This window comes from Sinocyclocheilus grahami, unplaced genomic scaffold (assembly GCF_001515645.1).
Source record: "Sinocyclocheilus grahami isolate Dianchi unplaced genomic scaffold, SAMN03320097.WGS_v1.1 scaffold252.1, whole genome shotgun sequence".
In the NCBI taxonomy this organism is placed as follows: Eukaryota; Metazoa; Chordata; class Actinopteri; order Cypriniformes; family Cyprinidae; genus Sinocyclocheilus; species Sinocyclocheilus grahami.
In genome coordinates, this window is record NW_015505431.1 from 1,360,426 (window position 1) to 1,380,268 (window position 19,843).

At 35.6% G+C, this 19,843-nt stretch overlaps 1 protein-coding gene across 1 annotated transcript in view; it reads right to left on the reverse strand.

The window, feature by feature from the left end:
• LOC107598548 (type II inositol 3,4-bisphosphate 4-phosphatase) overlaps positions 1 to 19,843 on the reverse strand; it is a 164,806-nt gene that overhangs the window by 141,637 nt on the left and 3,326 nt on the right. Inside the window, exon 2 of the mRNA XM_016289922.1 lies at positions 15,402 to 15,518. Within this exon, the coding sequence (XP_016145408.1) occupies positions 15,402 to 15,518 (117 nt within the window). The remainder of the gene's footprint in view (positions 1 to 15,401; positions 15,519 to 19,843) is intronic.

The window sequence follows — 19,843 nt, forward strand, 5'->3', positions numbered from 1 at the left end:
GTATTAAACTAAGTTCTCATTCACACACAAGTTTACGTTAAAAACGAACATGAGTTACAAAAACAGTCGGTTATGTATGTGAAGGTAAACAGCTGGGAAATAAATTGCATGTTTATTTTAGATCTGTGTGGCAGCAGAAATATACAGTAAATAAATCATTAAATCCACTGCTCTCTTGTCTCCTCTGAGGCTGGGACTCTAATCAGTGTTCTGTGCTCGTCTGTGCAGCCAAAGACAGAACAGTTAGCATGTTTTGCTCAAACTTTCACCATGGCATTAGAGCTGGTACACTGTTGTCGCTTGCGAAATCAAAATGATGGTGCCATGGGTGGAAACGTGCAGATTAAGGGGTGGTAATATTATAATGAGATCCCTTTGCCACATCACCATGGGAGCGAAATTAGACGTGCTTGTTTTTTCAGACGCTTGCAGAAAAAGGCTTACCAAAACAAAGTTACTGGGTTAATCGTTTTCACGTTTCCTTGGTTGGTAGATGCACCGGGGACCTGATTATAGCACTTAAACCTGGAAAAGTCAGATTTTCATGATATGTCACCTTTAAGTAAAGACAACAACTGGGTTTACAGCGCATGAGGTAATCTCTGACAGCGTAGCATTCAACCCTCCTCTGACACCGGCACTCATCGTGTCGCTGATTAGTCTCTCCTCTGCCTGTGCGCGTTCATGTGTTTTGGAGGAGGCGTGGCTTTGGAGAGTGATCATGCCGAGGGTGGGATCTTATGCTTTCAAAGCTAGCTTGCTGTTGTAAGCCTCTCCAAAATCACTTACTCTACCTTTAACTTCTAAATCTAATTTTAAAATTTCCATTCTATTCTGTCTAATATCAATAGACATATGTTCATTCATGTTTATTTCGTGTTAAACCAGTAGTAAAGAGGAAGGGATGAACGCACTCCATGCTGCCATTTATACTGAGGCGTTTAAAAAACATCAAAACACACCAAAGCGGCATTCATTACATTTCCTGACAAAATGGGCATAATTTGAAAGATGAGAGTTATCGAAAGTGACAAAATATAAACCTAGAAGTTTCAAATGAAGGTTCCACACATACAGTGATAAAAACAACACTGTATTTGTTAAGTACACATGCATACCTAACCGAAATACCTGTACCAAATATCATTTATAAGAGCAGGAGCATTTTTGGGTGAGAGGGGAAAATCTGACATATTGTAGAAGAAATAATCATCAGACAATCAGGCCACGTGGCTCAGAGTGCAATGGTCAGAGTTTGCAGGTTCTTATCTCACTCACTCACTCACAGAAACTGTCAGATAAGTTTGTTTCACAAGCGCACCTCTGCCCGCTCCTCGTCTTCCTGTCTCTTTGAAGCATGCAGGTGGGTGGCTTGCAGATAAAAATGACAATGACACGAACATCCACAGGCTTGATCATCTCAGAGCGATCACAAACAGCACAGAGTAAAGTTTAGCAAAACCACACGCGATAAGAAGTCATATTTGGCCGAGCAACATCAACAGACTGGCCGACTTTTTATAAATTAATATTATATTAATTTATAAAGGATTTATTTTTATATTGATTGATTAATTAACATTTATTAATATATTTATATTTATTATCAATATAATATTATAGTAATTCTAAAATATACTATATATGTGATTAATTAACAATTAACATATAACATTTATGAATATATTTGTGTGCATATAAAAATAAAAAATCATAAGTAAAATGCATATTTATTTAAATTTTTTAATTGATTAATTATCAGACAATCGCTCTTGATGCTGGTCAGGAATGGGCCATTGCACACACACATATACACAAGCCTCCGGCGACACCATCATCTACGTCTCTCTGACAAGCAGGAAGTCCAATTAGGGAAGTGGTTTGAGTCTGCGGCTCTGTTCTAAAACCCAGTGAGCCGCCTACATTGGTAACATGAGTGAAAAAGAACCTCATAACTTTATTCATATGCAGCAACAAACAGATACACTCCTCACATGAAGCACGCTGGAGATTCGACTCACAACTGATCCAGAATTTGGCATTAACATGCTGATAAGCTGATAAGCTTGTGATGCAATACTCTATTACCCATAAAAATACACAGCATAGTCAGATATTGGGTAAAATATAGATATAGATAAATTATTAGCGTTATGGCATATGGTCAGAACAGTTGTTTTGACACCTGGTGTGTTAAGTTTAAAACTTTGCTGGAGAAAATTAGTAATAACTGCATGTGAGAAGCATTTTATTCAGATTATACTGAATGTACATATATTATTATAGCCAATTTATGATCAGATTTAAGATCAATTCCTGACTTTGGTATTCAATAGAGCAGTTCAGGTAAGCAATTCACCTGTAAGGTCTATATGCAAATATCTGCACCAGTGCAAGGACATGAATAAAGTACTAAACAAAAAAAAAACCCAGTAAAGCAGAACACAATAACACAAAATAAAACCAAAAATAAACATGTATGTATACAGACCTATTTTTATAGCCAATTTATGATGCCACATTATCATATTACATTATTAGAAATTTTTTAAGCTAATCTCCTGACTTTGATATTCAATAAATTAAGCAAATAATTGGCCTCAGAAGCGCTCATCCTGTGCACTCTGACTCCCAGAAGAAGCATAAAGCCGGCCAATCAGATCAGAGCTTGTGATTTTAATAAGGGTTGCCATGTGAAATATGCATCAGGTGGTCCTTGAACATTCGGTCTGAGGCTGAAGCTGGGGATTTTAAAGCGAGCGAGTCTGAGCGGTGGAATAACCCCTACTTCAAAAGAAAGGTTTCATGAGCCGACTTCCATGGATATTAAAGTAACAGTAATCCGGTTTTCCATTGAGAGATTAGAGTTAGCCAAGCACTGAACTCACCCTTGACCCGCTAACACAAGCAGGTGAGAGAATATGAATCAGTCATCAGTGGGAGGGAGAAGAGAGACCACCCTAATCACATTTCAAAATGAAAAATGCATTACAAAATTGATCTGGACAAATCCCATCTTGTGGATGCTGGAATGGGATTATGACTGGAAAGGAGGGGCCTTTGAGATGATTGGAGCACTTCACAGAGCCAATGAAGAATGAACTTCTACAAAGAGACGTGATGTTTAACTAAACCACAGCACCTCCAGAAGAGTCCATCAGTACCTGACAGAAATGCTCACGGCGGATGAGTATCACTCTAAAACAGCAGAGCTTCACTTCAGGACCCAGACTGTAAGTACACTGGACATCAGGTGGAGACTAATACAGTACCAGCTGTCACTTATACAACATAAACATTCCACAGAAGTTTAAAATTCATTTCTAACATTCAGAAAGTAAAAAAACACAAGTGTTTTTATTTTTAATTAAATTAAATTAATGAATTATTTTATTTTATTTTATTATTGATGATTGCAGAATGGTAGTTATGGTAGTATGTATTTTGGTTAAACCATTATTACAAACAGTTTTTTTATTATTTAAAATGAGAAAAACAGCCCAAAATCAGCCCATCTGTGGAATATTTGTGAAATATTATGATTAAACAAGAGTAATAATATCAAAAAGATAACGATTTATTTCATGAAGTTACACTGTGCAAAAAATAAATAAACACATTAATTAATTAATTATATATATATATATATATATATATATAAATAATTAATTAATGTGTTTATTTATTTTTTGCACAGTGTAACTTCATGAAATAAATCGTTATCTTTTTGATATTATTACTCTTGTTTAATCATAATATTTCACAAATATTCCACAGATGGGCTGATTTTGGGCTGTTTTTCTCATTTTAAATAATAAAAAAACTGTTTGTAATAATGGTTTAACCAAAATACATACTACCATAACTACCATTCTGCAATCATCAATAATAAAATAAAATAAAATAATTCATTAATTTAATTTAATTAAAAATAAAAACACTTGTGTTTTTTTACTTTCTGAATGTTAGAAATGAATTTTAAACTTCTGTGGAATGTTTATGTTGTATAAGTGACAGCTGGTACTGTATTAGTCTCCACCTGATGTCCAGTGTACTTACAGTCTGGGTCCTGAAGTGAAGCTCTGCTGTTTTAGAGTGATACTCATCCGCCGTGAGCATTTCTGTCAGGTACTGATGGACTCTTCTGGAGGTGCTGTGGTTTAGTTAAACATCACGTCTCTTTGTAGAAGTTCATTCTTCATTGGCTCTGTGAAGTGCTCCAATCATCTCAAAGGCCCCTCCTTTCCAGTCATAATCCCATTCCAGCATCCACAAGATGGGATTTGTCCAGATCAATTTTGTAATGCATTTTTCATTTTGAAATGTGATTAGGGTGGTCTCTCTTCTTCCTCCCACTGATGACTGATTCATATTCTCTCACCTGCTTGTGCTAGCGGGTCAAGGGTGAGTTCAGTGCTTGGCTAACTCTAATCTCTCAATGGAAAACCGGCTTACTGTTACTTTAATATCCATGGAAGTCGGCTCATGAAACCTTTCTTTTGAAGTAGGGGTTATTCCACCGCTCAGACTCGCTCGCTTTAAAATCCCCAGCTTCAGCCTCAGACCGAATGTTCAAGGACCACCTGATGCATATTTCACATGGCAACCCTTATTAAAATCACAAGCTCTGATCTGATTGGCCGGCTTTATGCTTCTTCTGGGAGTCAGAGTGCACAGGATGAGCGCTTCTGAGGCCAATTATTTGCTTAATTTATTGAATATCAAAGTCAGATCAATTAATAAATATAATATTTATTAATGTACTTACTAGTGCTGTCAAATGATTAATCACTATTAATTGCATCCAAAATAAAAGTTTTTGTTTACATAATATATCAATGCAGAAAATACTTTGGAACATGTATGTGTAATGCCGTGTGTGTGCATTTTAAAATAATTAATTAAATAATTTTTAATAAATTAATATTATATTAATTTATAAAGGATTTATTTTTATATTGATTGATTAATTAACATTTATTAATATATTTATATTTATTATCAATATAATATTATAGTAATTCTAAAATATACTATATATGTGATTAATTAACAATTAACATATAACATTTATGAATATATTTGTGTGCATATAAAAATAAAAAATCATAAGTAAAATGCATATTTATTTAAATTTTTTAATTGATTAATTAATCAATTAATAAATATAATATTTATTAATGTACTTACTAGTGCTGTCAAATGATTAATCACTATTAATTGCATCCAAAATAAAAGTTTTTGTTTACATAATATATGTGTGTGTACTGTGTATATTTATTATGTCTATATAAATACACACACATACATGTATATACATGTATATATATGTATATACTAATTATTATTCCCATATATGATGTCAATGTAAAAGTAATTATATTCCAGATAATATTTTAACTTTAGTACAAAGACATTATAAAAACAATTATTTAAAGAAAGGATTAGAAAAGATTTCATTTTGTTTTTATAGTATCATATATAATATTTTTCTTACACAATATAATTGTTTTAACTTGAAAATCTATTGATGCCTTTTTCATTTTAGAAGGTGATTTGCAAGGTGGTCATCATATTTGGGGGTCCTCACAAGCTTGTCCACACACCCAGGTTTATATAACCACACACACATGTGATTCCTTAAGAAATTGCACGTAATTTAAGTCTTGGCTTACTCTCAAATCACATCAGTCATGCAGCTCAAAAACTAATGAGGAAAAATATATACTGTATGTGTGTGTGTTTATATATACATAATAAATATACACAGTATACACACATATATATTATGTAAACAAAAACTTTTATTTTGGATGAGATTAATCACGATTAATCGTTTGACAGCACTCCTTTTTATTAATATAACATATTATTATTATTATTATTATAGTGACATATTTGATTTTGTTACTGACGGCACTTGTTTTTCTAATTATTATTCCCATATATGATGTCAATGTAAAAGTAATTATATTCCAGATAATATTTTAACTTTAGTACAAAGACATTATAAAAAACAATTATTTAAAGAAAGGATTAGAAAAGATTTCATTTTGTTTTTATAGTATCATATATAATATTTTTCTTACACAATATAATTGTTTTAACTTGAAAATCTATTGATGCCTTTTTCATTTTAGAAGGTGATTTGCAAGGTGGTCATCATATTTGGGGGTCCTCACAAGCTTGTCCACACACCCAGGTTTATATAACCACACACACATGTGATTCCTTAAGAAATTGCACGTAATTTAAGTCTTGGCTTACTCTCAAATCACATCAGTCATGCAGCTCAAAAACTAATGAGGATTTCTTCTATGAAAGGTTGTTTTGAACAACCAAGATCTTCAGGAAGCCTGTTCTGTCAAGTTAAAGGCTTGCACAATTAAGACCAAATTCACCAGAAGCCCAGACACAAGCTCAGCGTTCAGCAGCGCGTCACGGATCTGCCAGAGAAATATGATGGAATATGAAACCATTCCACACGTTCATGTTCGAGTTCGGCCGCGCTGCCGTTTCTTCTGGTGCAATCCTTTGAATGACAGAGCATTAACATAAAATTAGCATGAACAAATGAGCGTAATGCGATGGTGGCGGAATTACTCTGGCAGACAGGAATGAGAAACGCGTGCTCATAAACCATTCCCTTTCAGCCCAGCTCGGATGCTTCAAGGACGGTTTTGAAACGACGCCATGCTCGGCACCGAACAACACACTAATCAATGAAGCGTGTGTGGCCTGGGATATCTTAATAATCTCACACACACATGGGCCGAAGCGTGCCGGAAATACAAACGCCACTCCGCAGTCATCCCAAATCTCTTCACTTGTCAACTCTTCGTTCCAACCTTTTATTAAAGCCCTTTGCTCCTCTTTCCAGCCTTAAAATAGGAATAACTGGAGAAGGGCTGAGCGCAGGGGTGGCGAAGAGGGAGAGCTGGCTTTTCATTTAGATTGACAGGGCCATGTTATCAGTGCCGAGCACCTGCGTGGGGGTCAGAGCCGAAAAAGCCCAGTGCAACCAAAGCCGATCCCGGCAGTCGCTGCCGCTGTAATTGCTTCCATTGACCCTCCTCTGATCGCAGCGCTGGCCGTCGTGGGAATCTCTGACAGGACGGGTCACGTGTTACTCCAGCGGCAGGTATCATTCGCAGATGCGCTTTAGCATGTACAAATCATATGAGTTAGTTTTCTTTCATCGCCATGTGAGGTTAAGTGAACACTGTGAACTTCTTAAATGAAACACAGGCAATATATTCAGAAGTGTTACAGGTGTTTCCTCACTTTTCCTTTCTCAAGTCTAAAACATTTTCTTGGGAAAGCAAATAGTTATTTGGTGATAAATGTATGAATTATTTATTTATTATTTAAAGTTTTCCTGTGTCCTGCATATGACGGTCCTGTTCCTTTCAATCTAAACTAAACTAAACGAAAATAAAAAAATCTAATAAAATTAAAAAAAAAGTTAAATTATGACTAAAAAAATTACTTTTACAATCAAGTATACTTCAAAATTCAAGACAGCAACTGAACTTAAGCTTTTAGGCTGAAATATGTGGGATCGTGTACACACACACACACACACAGGTTTGTTTTTATGGTTTATGGGGACTCTCCATAGGCGTAATGGTTTTTCTACTGTACAGACCGTATTTTCTATCACCCTACACCAACCCTACCCCTAACCCTACCCCTCACAGGAAACTTTCTGCGTTTTTAGATTTTCAAAAAACTCATTCTAATAAAATAAAAAAAAAAGTTAAATTATGACTAAAAAAATGACTTTTACAATCAAGTATACTTCAAAATTCAAGACAGCAACTGAACTTAAGTTTTTAGGCTGAAATATGTGGAATCGTGTACACACACACACACACACACACACACACACACACAGGTTTGTTTTTATGGTTTATGGGGACTCTCCATAGGCGTAATGGTTTTTCTACTGTACAGACCGTATTTTCTATCACCCTACACCAACCCTACCCCAACAGAATAAAAGATCTCCAGCTGTCTTCTGTAGCGCTGGGCAGAAAACACACATCTTCTGTTTCCTGCACATGATGAGCAGGTACAGACAGCCAGTGTGCTGCTTGCACACATACAGTAAGCAGAGAGAAGGTCTTCAGGTGCGCGCTATTAGATTACAGGCCAAAAGCAGACGGCATGCTGGGATATGACAGCGGGAGAGTAGCGTGCTAGTCTTCGCTCGCCGGCTGCGGCTGCTCTCTGTGTCTTCTCTGAAACCGATCCAGGAGCGTCGAGTGTGAACGTGCGCGAGTCTCGCTCCTGATCCACCTTTGTTTCATCTTCATCTCTTTGATCGGCGTTTCTCTCTGGATTAAAGGCGTCTCGCCTGCGAGAACTGACGCCGCTCTTCATGTGCCGTTATGAAGACATGATTTTCAATCAGGATGATGAAACGTGAGGGGATGTCAGAGAAATGTATGGACTCTGACAGGTCATCATGTACAGGAGAGCGTGATTTGAACTTCACAGAGCACTATGATGCTGTTAGTGAGAGCTAACGCTCAAAGTGACGTAACGACACCATATATATGTGGCCGTCTTCTCCACTGACGGCTTTGAAAAAGAGCTTCAAGCTCGACAACAATCACAGGGAGAATGACACGTGATGTTCATCCCAGTAGATGAACAACTCTTGACACTGAAAATATGATGAAATGCAAGAGATAATGAAATCCTCTAACTTTTTATGGCCTTGTTCTCATTTAATCCAGAGCTTTTTCAGCTTTTTCTCCTTATTTTGGCCACTTGAACATTTATTTATTTATTTATTTTTTATTTTATTTATTTATTTTTATTTATTTAGCTTGTTCTTGTAAGGTCTAGAAATTCTTTATAGCCTTCTAAAAAAATTCTACTAAAAAGCTCAAATAAATCGCATTGTTAAAGAATACTTTATTTTCCAGTTTAAATAATGCAAAAAAAAAAAGGGTAACATTACAATAATTTACATCTTTTCAGCTTGTTCTCGTTATTTTGGCCACTTTGGTTTATGTTCATGTCTCTTTGCTCTTGTAAAGTCTATAGCAATTCTTTATAGCCTTCTAAAAAAATTCTATCAAAAAGCAAAAAATAAGTAACAAGATAAAATGAATAAATAAATCATATTGTTAATGAATACTTCCGTCAGTTAAAATAATGCAATAAAAGGTACACATTTAATTTATCCAGAGCTTGGTCAAATTGTTCACCTTATTTTGGCCATTTTGGTTTATTTTCATGTTTCTTTGCTTTTGTAAGGTCAATAAATTCTTTATAACCTTCTAAAAATTTTGATTAAAAACAGAAATGAATAAAAATGAATTAAATACTTAAACTATTAAAGTCACTATTATAATTATAAATTAGTGCTGGGCGGTATACCGGTTCATACCGAATACCGGTGTTTATTTTTGTTATATGAATTTTTAAAATACCGCAATACCGTATGTCACTTAAACAACGTTCAGAGCGCGACACTGTTTGAAAGGGGTCCCTTTTCACTGTTGCACTGTGGTGAGGGAACAGCTGTATGTGTTACTAAGCGTGAAAGCTCAGAAACTGAATCTGTAGAACTAATAGAACGTGATGACACAGAAGAACTCATCCACAATATCCACCGCCCCCTGCCATCAGCTCCCGCGTCTCTCACACACGAGTGCGACTTTAGCACTAAATTTAGCAACTTTCAGACCCTTTTAGCGGCTTTTTTCCATAGAATATTCATACTGACAAACCTAGCGACTTTTTGGGATAAACCTTAGCTATGGTTCAGTTGGAAGATTTCGCCAGTGCTGTCCCGCGAAAGCAAGGTCTGACTTTCCCGGAGAAGTGTCGCCTCTCTCGGCGTCTGTTCTGTGCAGTAAGCGGCAGAGAAGCAGAAAAAAAACAAAAAACCGCATAGCCACTCTTTAGTGTAGATGCATGTTGATTTTATCAGACGATGCCGCGATTATAAATGAGAGTGACTCCTGGTTAACATGTATTAAAAGGGGTCGTGTTTAGTCACTATTTAGTGTGGTATTTTTTGGCAGTATTCACTCATCATGACAGTAAAATAGGGCATTCTAAGTCAATATACTGCAGTATTTCCTCTCAATCAGTAGAAAATATGGTTAACACCCGGTCATGCATGAAAAAAAACATACCGTCATGTACCGTGAAATCGGTATAATTTTGAAAAATACCGTGATATACATTTTTGGTCATACCGCCCAGCACTATTATAAATCATTCAGATTATTATAAATGCATATTATAAATAATATTATTGTATTTTTTAAAGATTTACAAGATTTATAAAGATTTATTTTCTTAGATTGTATATTGACTTGTATATCGGCCCAGTCAAAAAACAACTAATTATTAATAACTCATTAAGAAGTAATTTTTGCAGTGCATTTATGCACTTTAAAATGTGTAATTTTGATTGCTCTTATAACATATCAAGGGTTTCGAGTATGTATGTAAACACTTCAAACACTGCAGCTATATCAGAAAAAAAGGTACAAAATCTGTCACTGGAGCAGTACTTTTTCAGAAAGAACAAATATGTACCATTTAGGTACTAATATGTATACTTTAGGTACTAATTTGTACCTTTAAGGATGCTTTAGGGCTAAATAAGGTAAAAGGGGTATTGTGTCAGTCACAGTTTTTGTACCTTTTTTTTGAGAGTGTACCTGCAAACCATTGCTAAAGGTTGAGTTCTGCTTTCCATTTGACTTGCAAGTTTTTCTTTCTTTTTTCTTTTTGTTTTAAATGAGGCAACAAAATGGTGCTAAAAGCAGCCAGAAACAAGATGGCACAGACGCATCTGGAACACACTGACCCCTGACTGTTTGAATTGATAATTCTATTGTATAATGCTAATTCTACATACTTGTTTTAAGTCTATGTCATTTTAATAATTTTTATAAAAAATAATATTGGGCCTATGCAGTTCATAGTAATATAAAAACATTTCAGAGTTTGATTTTTAAGTACATTTTCATAAAAACCTTTTCATGTTTTGCAAAGAAAACTAACCATTTCTCACACTGGATAAACCGCTGTATGTACTTTTAATAACCTGCAAAAGTTTTTTATACTTTTTCAACATGTTTAGGAAAATCAGTAACTATGCAAATGTTTCCTCGCTCCCACAAGCAACGCCATGCATCAAGACAATTAAATTAAGGGGCGGGTTCATAAAGACTAAGCGATAAAAATATTCTTTCATTATCTGGGAGCTGAATGGAAATAAAGGAGCGCTTGATTAGCTAGTGCGCCGCCGCTGTGACAGCTATGACATGTTCAGTAGTCCAGTGGATGCTAGATAATGACTTTCTCCTGACAGCCAACTTGTAGCTCCGCTATTAGTTTGCCTCTCAAAGAGCTTCCTAAATCAGGTACATAAGTGCTATAAGATATGAGAAGTCTTATCTGTATTGGCCGCATTTACTGCTGTTCATTTCTTCACTAATTTTTCTCTCTCTCCCACACAATGTGCAATATGCAGGATAATCAAGTTCATTCTGTTTTCCACAATGTCTCCGACTGAACCATGACTGTTCATGAGGTGACCTCCAATCACTTCAACCGCTGCATCACAGGGCAATTCTGACAAGGTCATGCACAATAGGAGGAAAAATATGCTAAAATAAAAAGCATATAACATAACTCTGAATAACTATCATAACACCATCGGATGCTAGATAATGACTTTCTCCTGACAGCCAACTTGTAGCTCCGCTATTAGTTTGCCTCTCAAAGAGCTTCCTAAATCAGGTACATAAGTGCTATAAGAAATGAGAAGTCTTATCTGTATTGGCCGCATTTACTGCTGTTCATTTCTTCACTAATTTTTCTCTCTCTCCCACACAATGTGCAATATGCAGGATAATCAAGTTCATTCTGTTTTCCACAATGTCTCCGACTGAACCATGACTGTTCATGAGGTGACCTCCAATCACTTCAACCGCTGCATCACAGGGCAATTCTGACAAGGTCATGCACAATAGGAGGAAAAATATGCTAAAATAAAAAGCATATAACATAACTCTGAATAACTATCATAACACCATGTAAACCATGCAAAATCAATAGGCATATGAACTTTTAAAAGTGAGGAGAAAACAACAGACATCAAAGACTGTGCATTCACAGTCAACCTTTATTGTGCAAATTCATTTTGTAGAATAAAACTACAGGTTAAAAAAAAAATACAACCGAAACTATATAAAAAAAAAAGGTTTATAAAGTATTGGTTACCAAGAGCACAAAATCATCTAACGTTTAAAGACTAAAAACTACTCAAACTAAAAATACCTTAAATTACGTTTCTGCTAATATATAAAGTTGTTTCATGTCTGTCATTTGAATAATTTTGCATATCGCTGCATACTGGGCCTATGCAGTTCAAAGTAATATTAATATTTCAATGTTTGATTTTTAAGTACATTCTGATTTAAATAATTCTGAAGCCAATTCGTAATCATTCTGCATTTTGTAGTACTTTTGTGACCCCGCTAGAGTCGCCGCTCCAGGGTGCACCGAGATCAACAGGATACAATATTAAAGCAAACAAGCTTCTGGAATATTAAAATGCCATAATTTTCCCAGTTTTTATTTATTCATTTTTTTAATGCAGAATGAGAAGGAGGTATGTTAATGAAAGCTGTACATTTCAAAACATGAAGAGCTGCACTACCGTACATGTTTAAAACACTGAGCGATCCGTCTGGAGTCTTTTGATCTTCAGATAAGCCACTATATATATAGACAGCAATCTCCTGACTCAACTCTGGTCCTCACAGAAACGGACCCCATTCCACTCCAAAATCCCTGCTGTGGGTTCAGAAGTTTGCACTATTTATATAGTGCATACACAAAGTCTATTCCTGGAATTTCAACCTCTTGAGAATATTGTGCTCTTGCAGTGCTGTGTCATTAATATTACACAGTACATCTACATGTGCCCATCACATATGCTTTAATATTCTGGACAAGATATTAAACTACATTTTTAAAGACGTGAAACACAAAATTAATTAATTAATTTATTTGTTTGTTTATTTATTTATTGTTGGTTTGACTGGATGTTGTTATGTTCCTGGTTGTTGCAATAAATAAATAAACAAATAAATTCAATATCATACATTATTGTGCAAAACAACAAAATACAAAATCGTATTATATAATCATAAAAAATAAAAATACTATATTTATATTTTGCATAATATTAATGTTAATGTAATAATGTAATATTTTACGGCTCGATTTGAGAAAGGGGTAAAGATTTTAGTAGATTAAAAAAACCACTGGGTGGATTTTTATCATTTTAGGGTGGTTGTGTACACACACTGCCAACACACATTTCAGTTCAAACTACTTGTAAAAGTGCATGTAGCATCCGATGACCCATTTAATATTATTTAATATATTAATATATCATATAAGATTTAATATAATATAAATGTTACTTACTCAGGAATTAGTATTTTGTATCAAAGCTTCAAAAGATGGTCAAAAAGTTGTACAAAATAAAAATTAAAAATGAAACTAACCATGACATGACTAACTTCATCTCTTTATGACCATCCTGTTCATTTTCCTGCCATCATGCAAATAAGTTCTACAGTAATTAAAGTAGAAGTGCCTGAGCTTGCGAATCACATTCGTAAGGTAGAGCAGGAATAACCCTGCTATTATTTTTATCTATATATGTGAGATGGCAAGCAGTCCACCTGTCCGCTCTAACTTCATGCCCTCCAGCAAGATCAAATCCAGGCAGAGCAATCAGGAAGTGTTTCCGTCTGCCCATCGCTCTTCCTGCTCTCTTATTCATGCAGGTGAGGCCGGGCTCGTACAGGAATACTAAAGCGTGACGCTACGGGCGGACGAGGAAATGATGCTCAAATGAAACCTGCTCCGGATCTGCTCAGAATCTCAAAAACTCTCTCTCTCTCTCTCGCTCTCATTAAGCATCTCCTGCTAACTGAGGCTTGGCATTATGAAGCGGTTTGGAAGTGATTCACAGAAACCAATCATTTGAATTCATTTGAATGTTAACCTTTCGGTTAACAGCCTTGATCTTTAACCACTAGGCCACAGCACCCCGATGTCTGCAGTGGGAAAATGAATGTAACGAGGGTCCTGACGCTTTCAGGGGGGCAACATGACAAACACACACAGCACTGGACAGGTGCTTTATTCACTGAAGCTGAAGGTGTGTAGTGATAATCTCTATGTGCGAAATGCCATTACATTTATAATATCACCAAAATTAACACAAGATTTGCCCAGATTTGAATATTATATACCAGAATTGTTCAAAATCAAATCTGGGTCAAATTTTTATAGCACAGAAAATAATTTTATAATAAATGTGTACTGTATATTATTGGTAAATGTACACAGTGTATAAAGCAGGATTATTATAGATAACGCCTAAAGATTAAAATGTACCAAAACCTCTTCTTTTACTTATTGAAATAAACTAAATATTAGCTGAAATAAAAGATCTAAAAGATAAAACTAAATAAACTAAAAATTTTAATTTAACAAAAACTATACACAAATACTTAGAAACACACAACAAAATTACTAAAACTTTCAAATTAAAATTTTAACAAAAACTAAGATAGTATATCAACTTTAAAATCAAAATATTAACAAAAACTAAGATAGTATATCAATTGTACTAAAATAACATTGGTAAAGTATAAAGTATATTATTATATAAATAAAAATCTTAGTCTCAGCCTCATTGGTGGCAATGGTTTCAACATCATTCAACAGTTAGATTTTAGTCTCTTTTGACTTTTCATAGTTCAGTGTTTATGCTGCACACAAGAGAAATAAGTTGCAAACTACACAATAAGATCAGTTTCTGTAAACTTTGCGTCTTCAAGTGTCCAGATTCATGTCTAAAAGTTGGCATATTTCTCATGCACATCTGTTTCTCCTGCTTTGTTTTCAGATCTTGTCTGTGAAATAATATCTAATTTCTTCAGTGTTGTCTGCAGAACGTACCGAAGTGACAGAAATTAAATGAGCTGTCAATTTGCAGCAGAATAAACGTCAATGTGCCAGACAATATGCAAAATAATCAAACGTGTGGCTTGCGAGATGACGTCTGATTTATAGACTAAAGCTGCAGCTCTGAATGATTTTGTGACAAACATTACCAAGCAGGTGATTAAAATAAAAAGAGAAAAAACTTCAGGGCCTTGCAAACAACATTTGGTCCCCAGAAGCCCCAACTAGCGCAGTCCATGTCCCAAATCAGCAACACGATGATGGGACCAAAGAGACTGAGATCTGCACAAGCAAAAGTGAAAGGAACTGAGACGAGAGCAGTGTGTAGCTCAGATCTCATCCAGTGTGGAGAGTACAGCCTCTTTACTCACCGTCTGCTGCTGGCCGTCGTTCACACCGTAGACGCTGAGTTTAATAAGTGTCTCGCTGTAGACGGGCCAATCAGGTGGGAAACTCACTCCAGTGAGGAACACGGGATCCCTCGTTCCCTGCAAAAAGGAAAAGAGACAGAGAGTCAATGGGTGAGGATGATAAATCAACCAGCAGCTGTCTGCCAACATATCGCTGCTCATTCAATGGCAGATGGGAATAAAAATGAGACGTCATGTTGAAGTCTGGAGACCAAATCAGACAAGTGTTGCACAAAAACTGGGGTTTTCAAACTGGAGTGCAAATAACTTGTAACAAAATAAAACAAAAATTCAAAGGTAAAACAAACTACCATTTAAAGATTTTGTAATGTTTTTTAAATGTTTCTGAATGTCTCCTTTGGACATTGGCATCATAAACTTCAAAAACTGCTGTTCTAAATGACCACATTTTCCTTATTAGTTGGTTGTTTGAACAACTCGTCAACTATTCAGCATACTTCCCTTTTTAAAAAGGGTTTAACCATGCCAAACTGTCTAATAGCTGAAGCACAATGTGCCAATTCAACCAGCGCCACTAAAAATATCAGAACCTTACTAACTCGTTCGCCTTTTGCTTCTGACTTCTGACTTTTGTTGGATGACCAGTGGGCCATAGTGACCCATCCCTAAATCCCAGCGGCTCATCTAAAAACACAACCACAGCGGTAGAGCAAGATATCGGGCACATCAGATGAAACCCGCACCACATCAAAAAGTGTCTGTTTATGAGAAGAAGCCAGTCTGCTTCCCACGGCCAAACCCTCACGCACTTCATCACAGATCACTGATCTCAGAGAGGGAAACTCCCAGTCACGGCCATGTTTACACAACAGCATTTCCTCAGGTTATGCCTGCCGTTCTGGGGCGTCTCTGGACCCGAGTCCCCTGAGACGGTGGGCGGGACAGATAGCGAGGAGCAATCACTGGCATGAAAGCTCAATCACACTCCAAGAAGTCCAGAGACTGGAATGGCTCTCTTCTTTCAGGGTAAAAAGCAGCCCGGCTATTATTCAAGTCAGTGCTGGATCGATGAGGCCACAGTCTATCTGTTTCACATCTGCTTATTGGCTGAGCACATGATGCTATCTGAGCTGAAGATCACATTGAGTCTAAGTGCCTCCGGTTCTGCAAATGAACTGAGCAAATGTATCCAGTTAAAGGGACAATTCACCCATAAATGAATATTCTGTCATCATTTACTCCATCTCATGCTGTTCCAAACCTATACGCCGAGAGATCTGAAAATCCCCCAAAATTAAAAAATTTAAATTATACACCTCATTCACTGCATTTCAAACGTTTTGAAGTCACACAACAGCTTTTTATGAAGAACAGACCCCATTATTAATTGAAAATCCTCCCCTCTGCTGCAGCTTTCAAAATTTATTTTACATTCTGCATATTTGATGTGGTGCATCAAAGACGTGGTGCAACAAAAAAAGAAAGAAAAAAGAAGTCCATTTGAAATCCTCAGAGGAGGTGACGTAAAGTTGCATTCCTCACAAAAGCTACTAAATGCAGAAGACATGGAATATTATGGAAGCCCATTTCTGCAACAGAAGGGGGGGGGGGGTCATGCTTTGTTAAATAATGGTACAATAATTATGGTCTAAAAAGTCAAAATTAATTATGCATAATATGTTTGCAATCTCATACATAATTATGAGATTAAATATATATATATAATTATGAGACACTAAGTAATAATTATGAGATAATAAAAAAATTATTGTTAATTATATTGTCATAATTTTAACATGTGTGTAATAAATACCTTTTTAACTTTAAATATTTTTCTAATCTTTTTTTTCTTTTCAAAATTTAAATTTGAGTCTTTTTTACTTTTCAATAGTTTTTGTTACAATTTTTACTTTTTATCTCATAATTTTAACATCTCAATATCTAATTTTATACAGTCGAAATTATGACATTATAATTGACAATAGATTTTTTTAAATCTCATAATTATGACTTTGTATCTCCATTTCATTTTTTATCTCATAATTATGACTTAGTATCTCATAATTATTTTTTGTATCTCATAATATATCATATATTTTATCTCATAATGATATATATATGTTTTATATATATATATATATATATATATATATATATATAGTCATAATCAACATTTCATTGCAATTTCAACTGGTCACTTATGATTTTTGTCATAATTATCACTTTTTAACTCATAATTTCTATTTTATCTCATAATAATGTCTTTAATTTGAACCCATAATCATTTTAATCCATAATTGTGACTATTTTATGTCAATCGTATCTTATTTTGACTTTAAATCTCATAATTATGCCTTTATCTCAACTTGTCATACTCTGTCATATGTCAGTTATGTCATGATTCTGATTTACCAAAGCACAGGTTTCTGTTTTGGGGGGGGGGCTTCCATAGAATACAGTGCACAGGCTGTATGGGACATTTTATGGTGTCATTTTTGAAGTCTGACAGACTGAGCTGTCGTTTTAGGCTGTAAAGATGCTTCAAAATTACTACCTTTTGTTCCAAGGAAGACAGTAAGCCATACAGGTTTGGAATGACTTGTAAAAAACTTTTATTTTCGGGTGAACTATTCCTTTAAAGCTAGCTAGGCAAGAAGTCGGCACATAGAGACATTAGACAAGAGTTTTTTCACGCATCTCCCCCAGGGATCTTAGAGTCTTTTACAGGGTTGCATCATTCATCAGCTCAACAGGGTGAGATTGATTTTACAAGGTGCTTAATTAAAAGAATCAGCAGGATGTATAGGCTGAAAGGTTTTCGCACTTTATCCTGCATACGACTCCTACACTCACTAAACAGCACAAAGAGGACCATATGAATCTTGCAAAAGTTATGATCCAAGCTAACTCATTAAAAAGCATTTCAATATTAAACTTACCTCACTCTCCATGCCTAAAAGTTCAGTTAGAGCCGAGATAAAGCAAGTGACCAGCACAAATCTGAACCCATACAACCACAAGGTCAATATCGCTGGCGATAATAAATCAGCGGAGCGACACAGGGGAGCGCTGAAAACTCACTGCAGCAGTGTGGGTAATGGTCAGTCCTCAGGACTAATGGCCCCGTTTCAAAAAGCAGCATTTATTTAGTGTGTGTGGTGAATGCGGGGCGGAGGGATTCATTTAGATATGTCCCAAAGTGGCCAATTTGTTCCGTAATGCGCCGTCATACTGGGCAAACTCAGACACGCTCATATTTTTACACTATAACTGGACGTTCGATAGGAATGCGATACAAAAACGGACAGAATAAATAGCAGGTCACCATGACTTTGGCTAGAAATCAATGTGCACATGAATGCACATGCATCAATAACACATAACCAACAAAGATGTTTTGTAAAGAGACAGTGGCGTGACGTCAAATCTGCCCTCCTCTTGAGGCCAGACAGACATTTTTAGAGTGGGATTTTCCAGGAGATTAAAAGAACAAACACACACACACACACACACAGGCTGCATCTTTCAGGGATGGAACTTAATGCATTAAATCAGCATATTAGAATGTTTTCTGAAGGATCATGTGACACTGAAGACTGGAGTAATGATGTTGAAAATTCAGCTTTGATCACAGAAATAAATGTAATATATATTCAAATAGAAAACATTTGTTTTAAACTGCAATAATATTTCACAATATTACTGTTTTTACTGAATTTCCCCATGCAGACAGCAGTCGAGGCCACCAGCATCAGAATGAAGCAGTGCAGACCCCAGCTGTGACCAGGGCTGGGAAGGTTACTTTTAAAATGTATTTCACTCCAGATTACAAAATACATGCTTTAAAAAGTAATCAGTAATGTATTTCATTAGATTACTCAGGTTTAGTAACTTAATCTTTACACATTTGAAAGCTATACACAAAGGAACATAGTAATGTCTTGTTTTTATGTTTTCTCTAAATAAAAGTGATATCTACCAGTCATAAGATTTGCGTTTTCCTAGCATTTTATTTTTAACATCAGTTTTCCACAGTGTAACGGGACGACAGAGACGTGAGACGTGTGGATCCATGTGCAAGCTTTATTCTGAACAGAAGACAGAGACGTGGTCGTAACAGGCAGGGTCAACCAATGGCAAACAGGTATATGGCGGGCAAAACATGCTTTAAAAAGTAATCAGTAATGTATTTCATTAGATTACTCAGGTTTAGTAACTTAATCTTTACACATTTGAAAGCTATACACAAAGGAACATAGTAATGTCTTGTTTTTATGTTTTCTCTAAATAAAAGTGATATCTACCAGTCATAAGATTTGCGTTTTCCTAGCATTTTATTTTTAACATCAGTTTTCCACAGTGTAACGGGACGACAGAGACGTGAGACGTGTGGATCCATGTGCAAGCTTTATTCTCAACAGAAGACAGAGACGTGGTTGCAA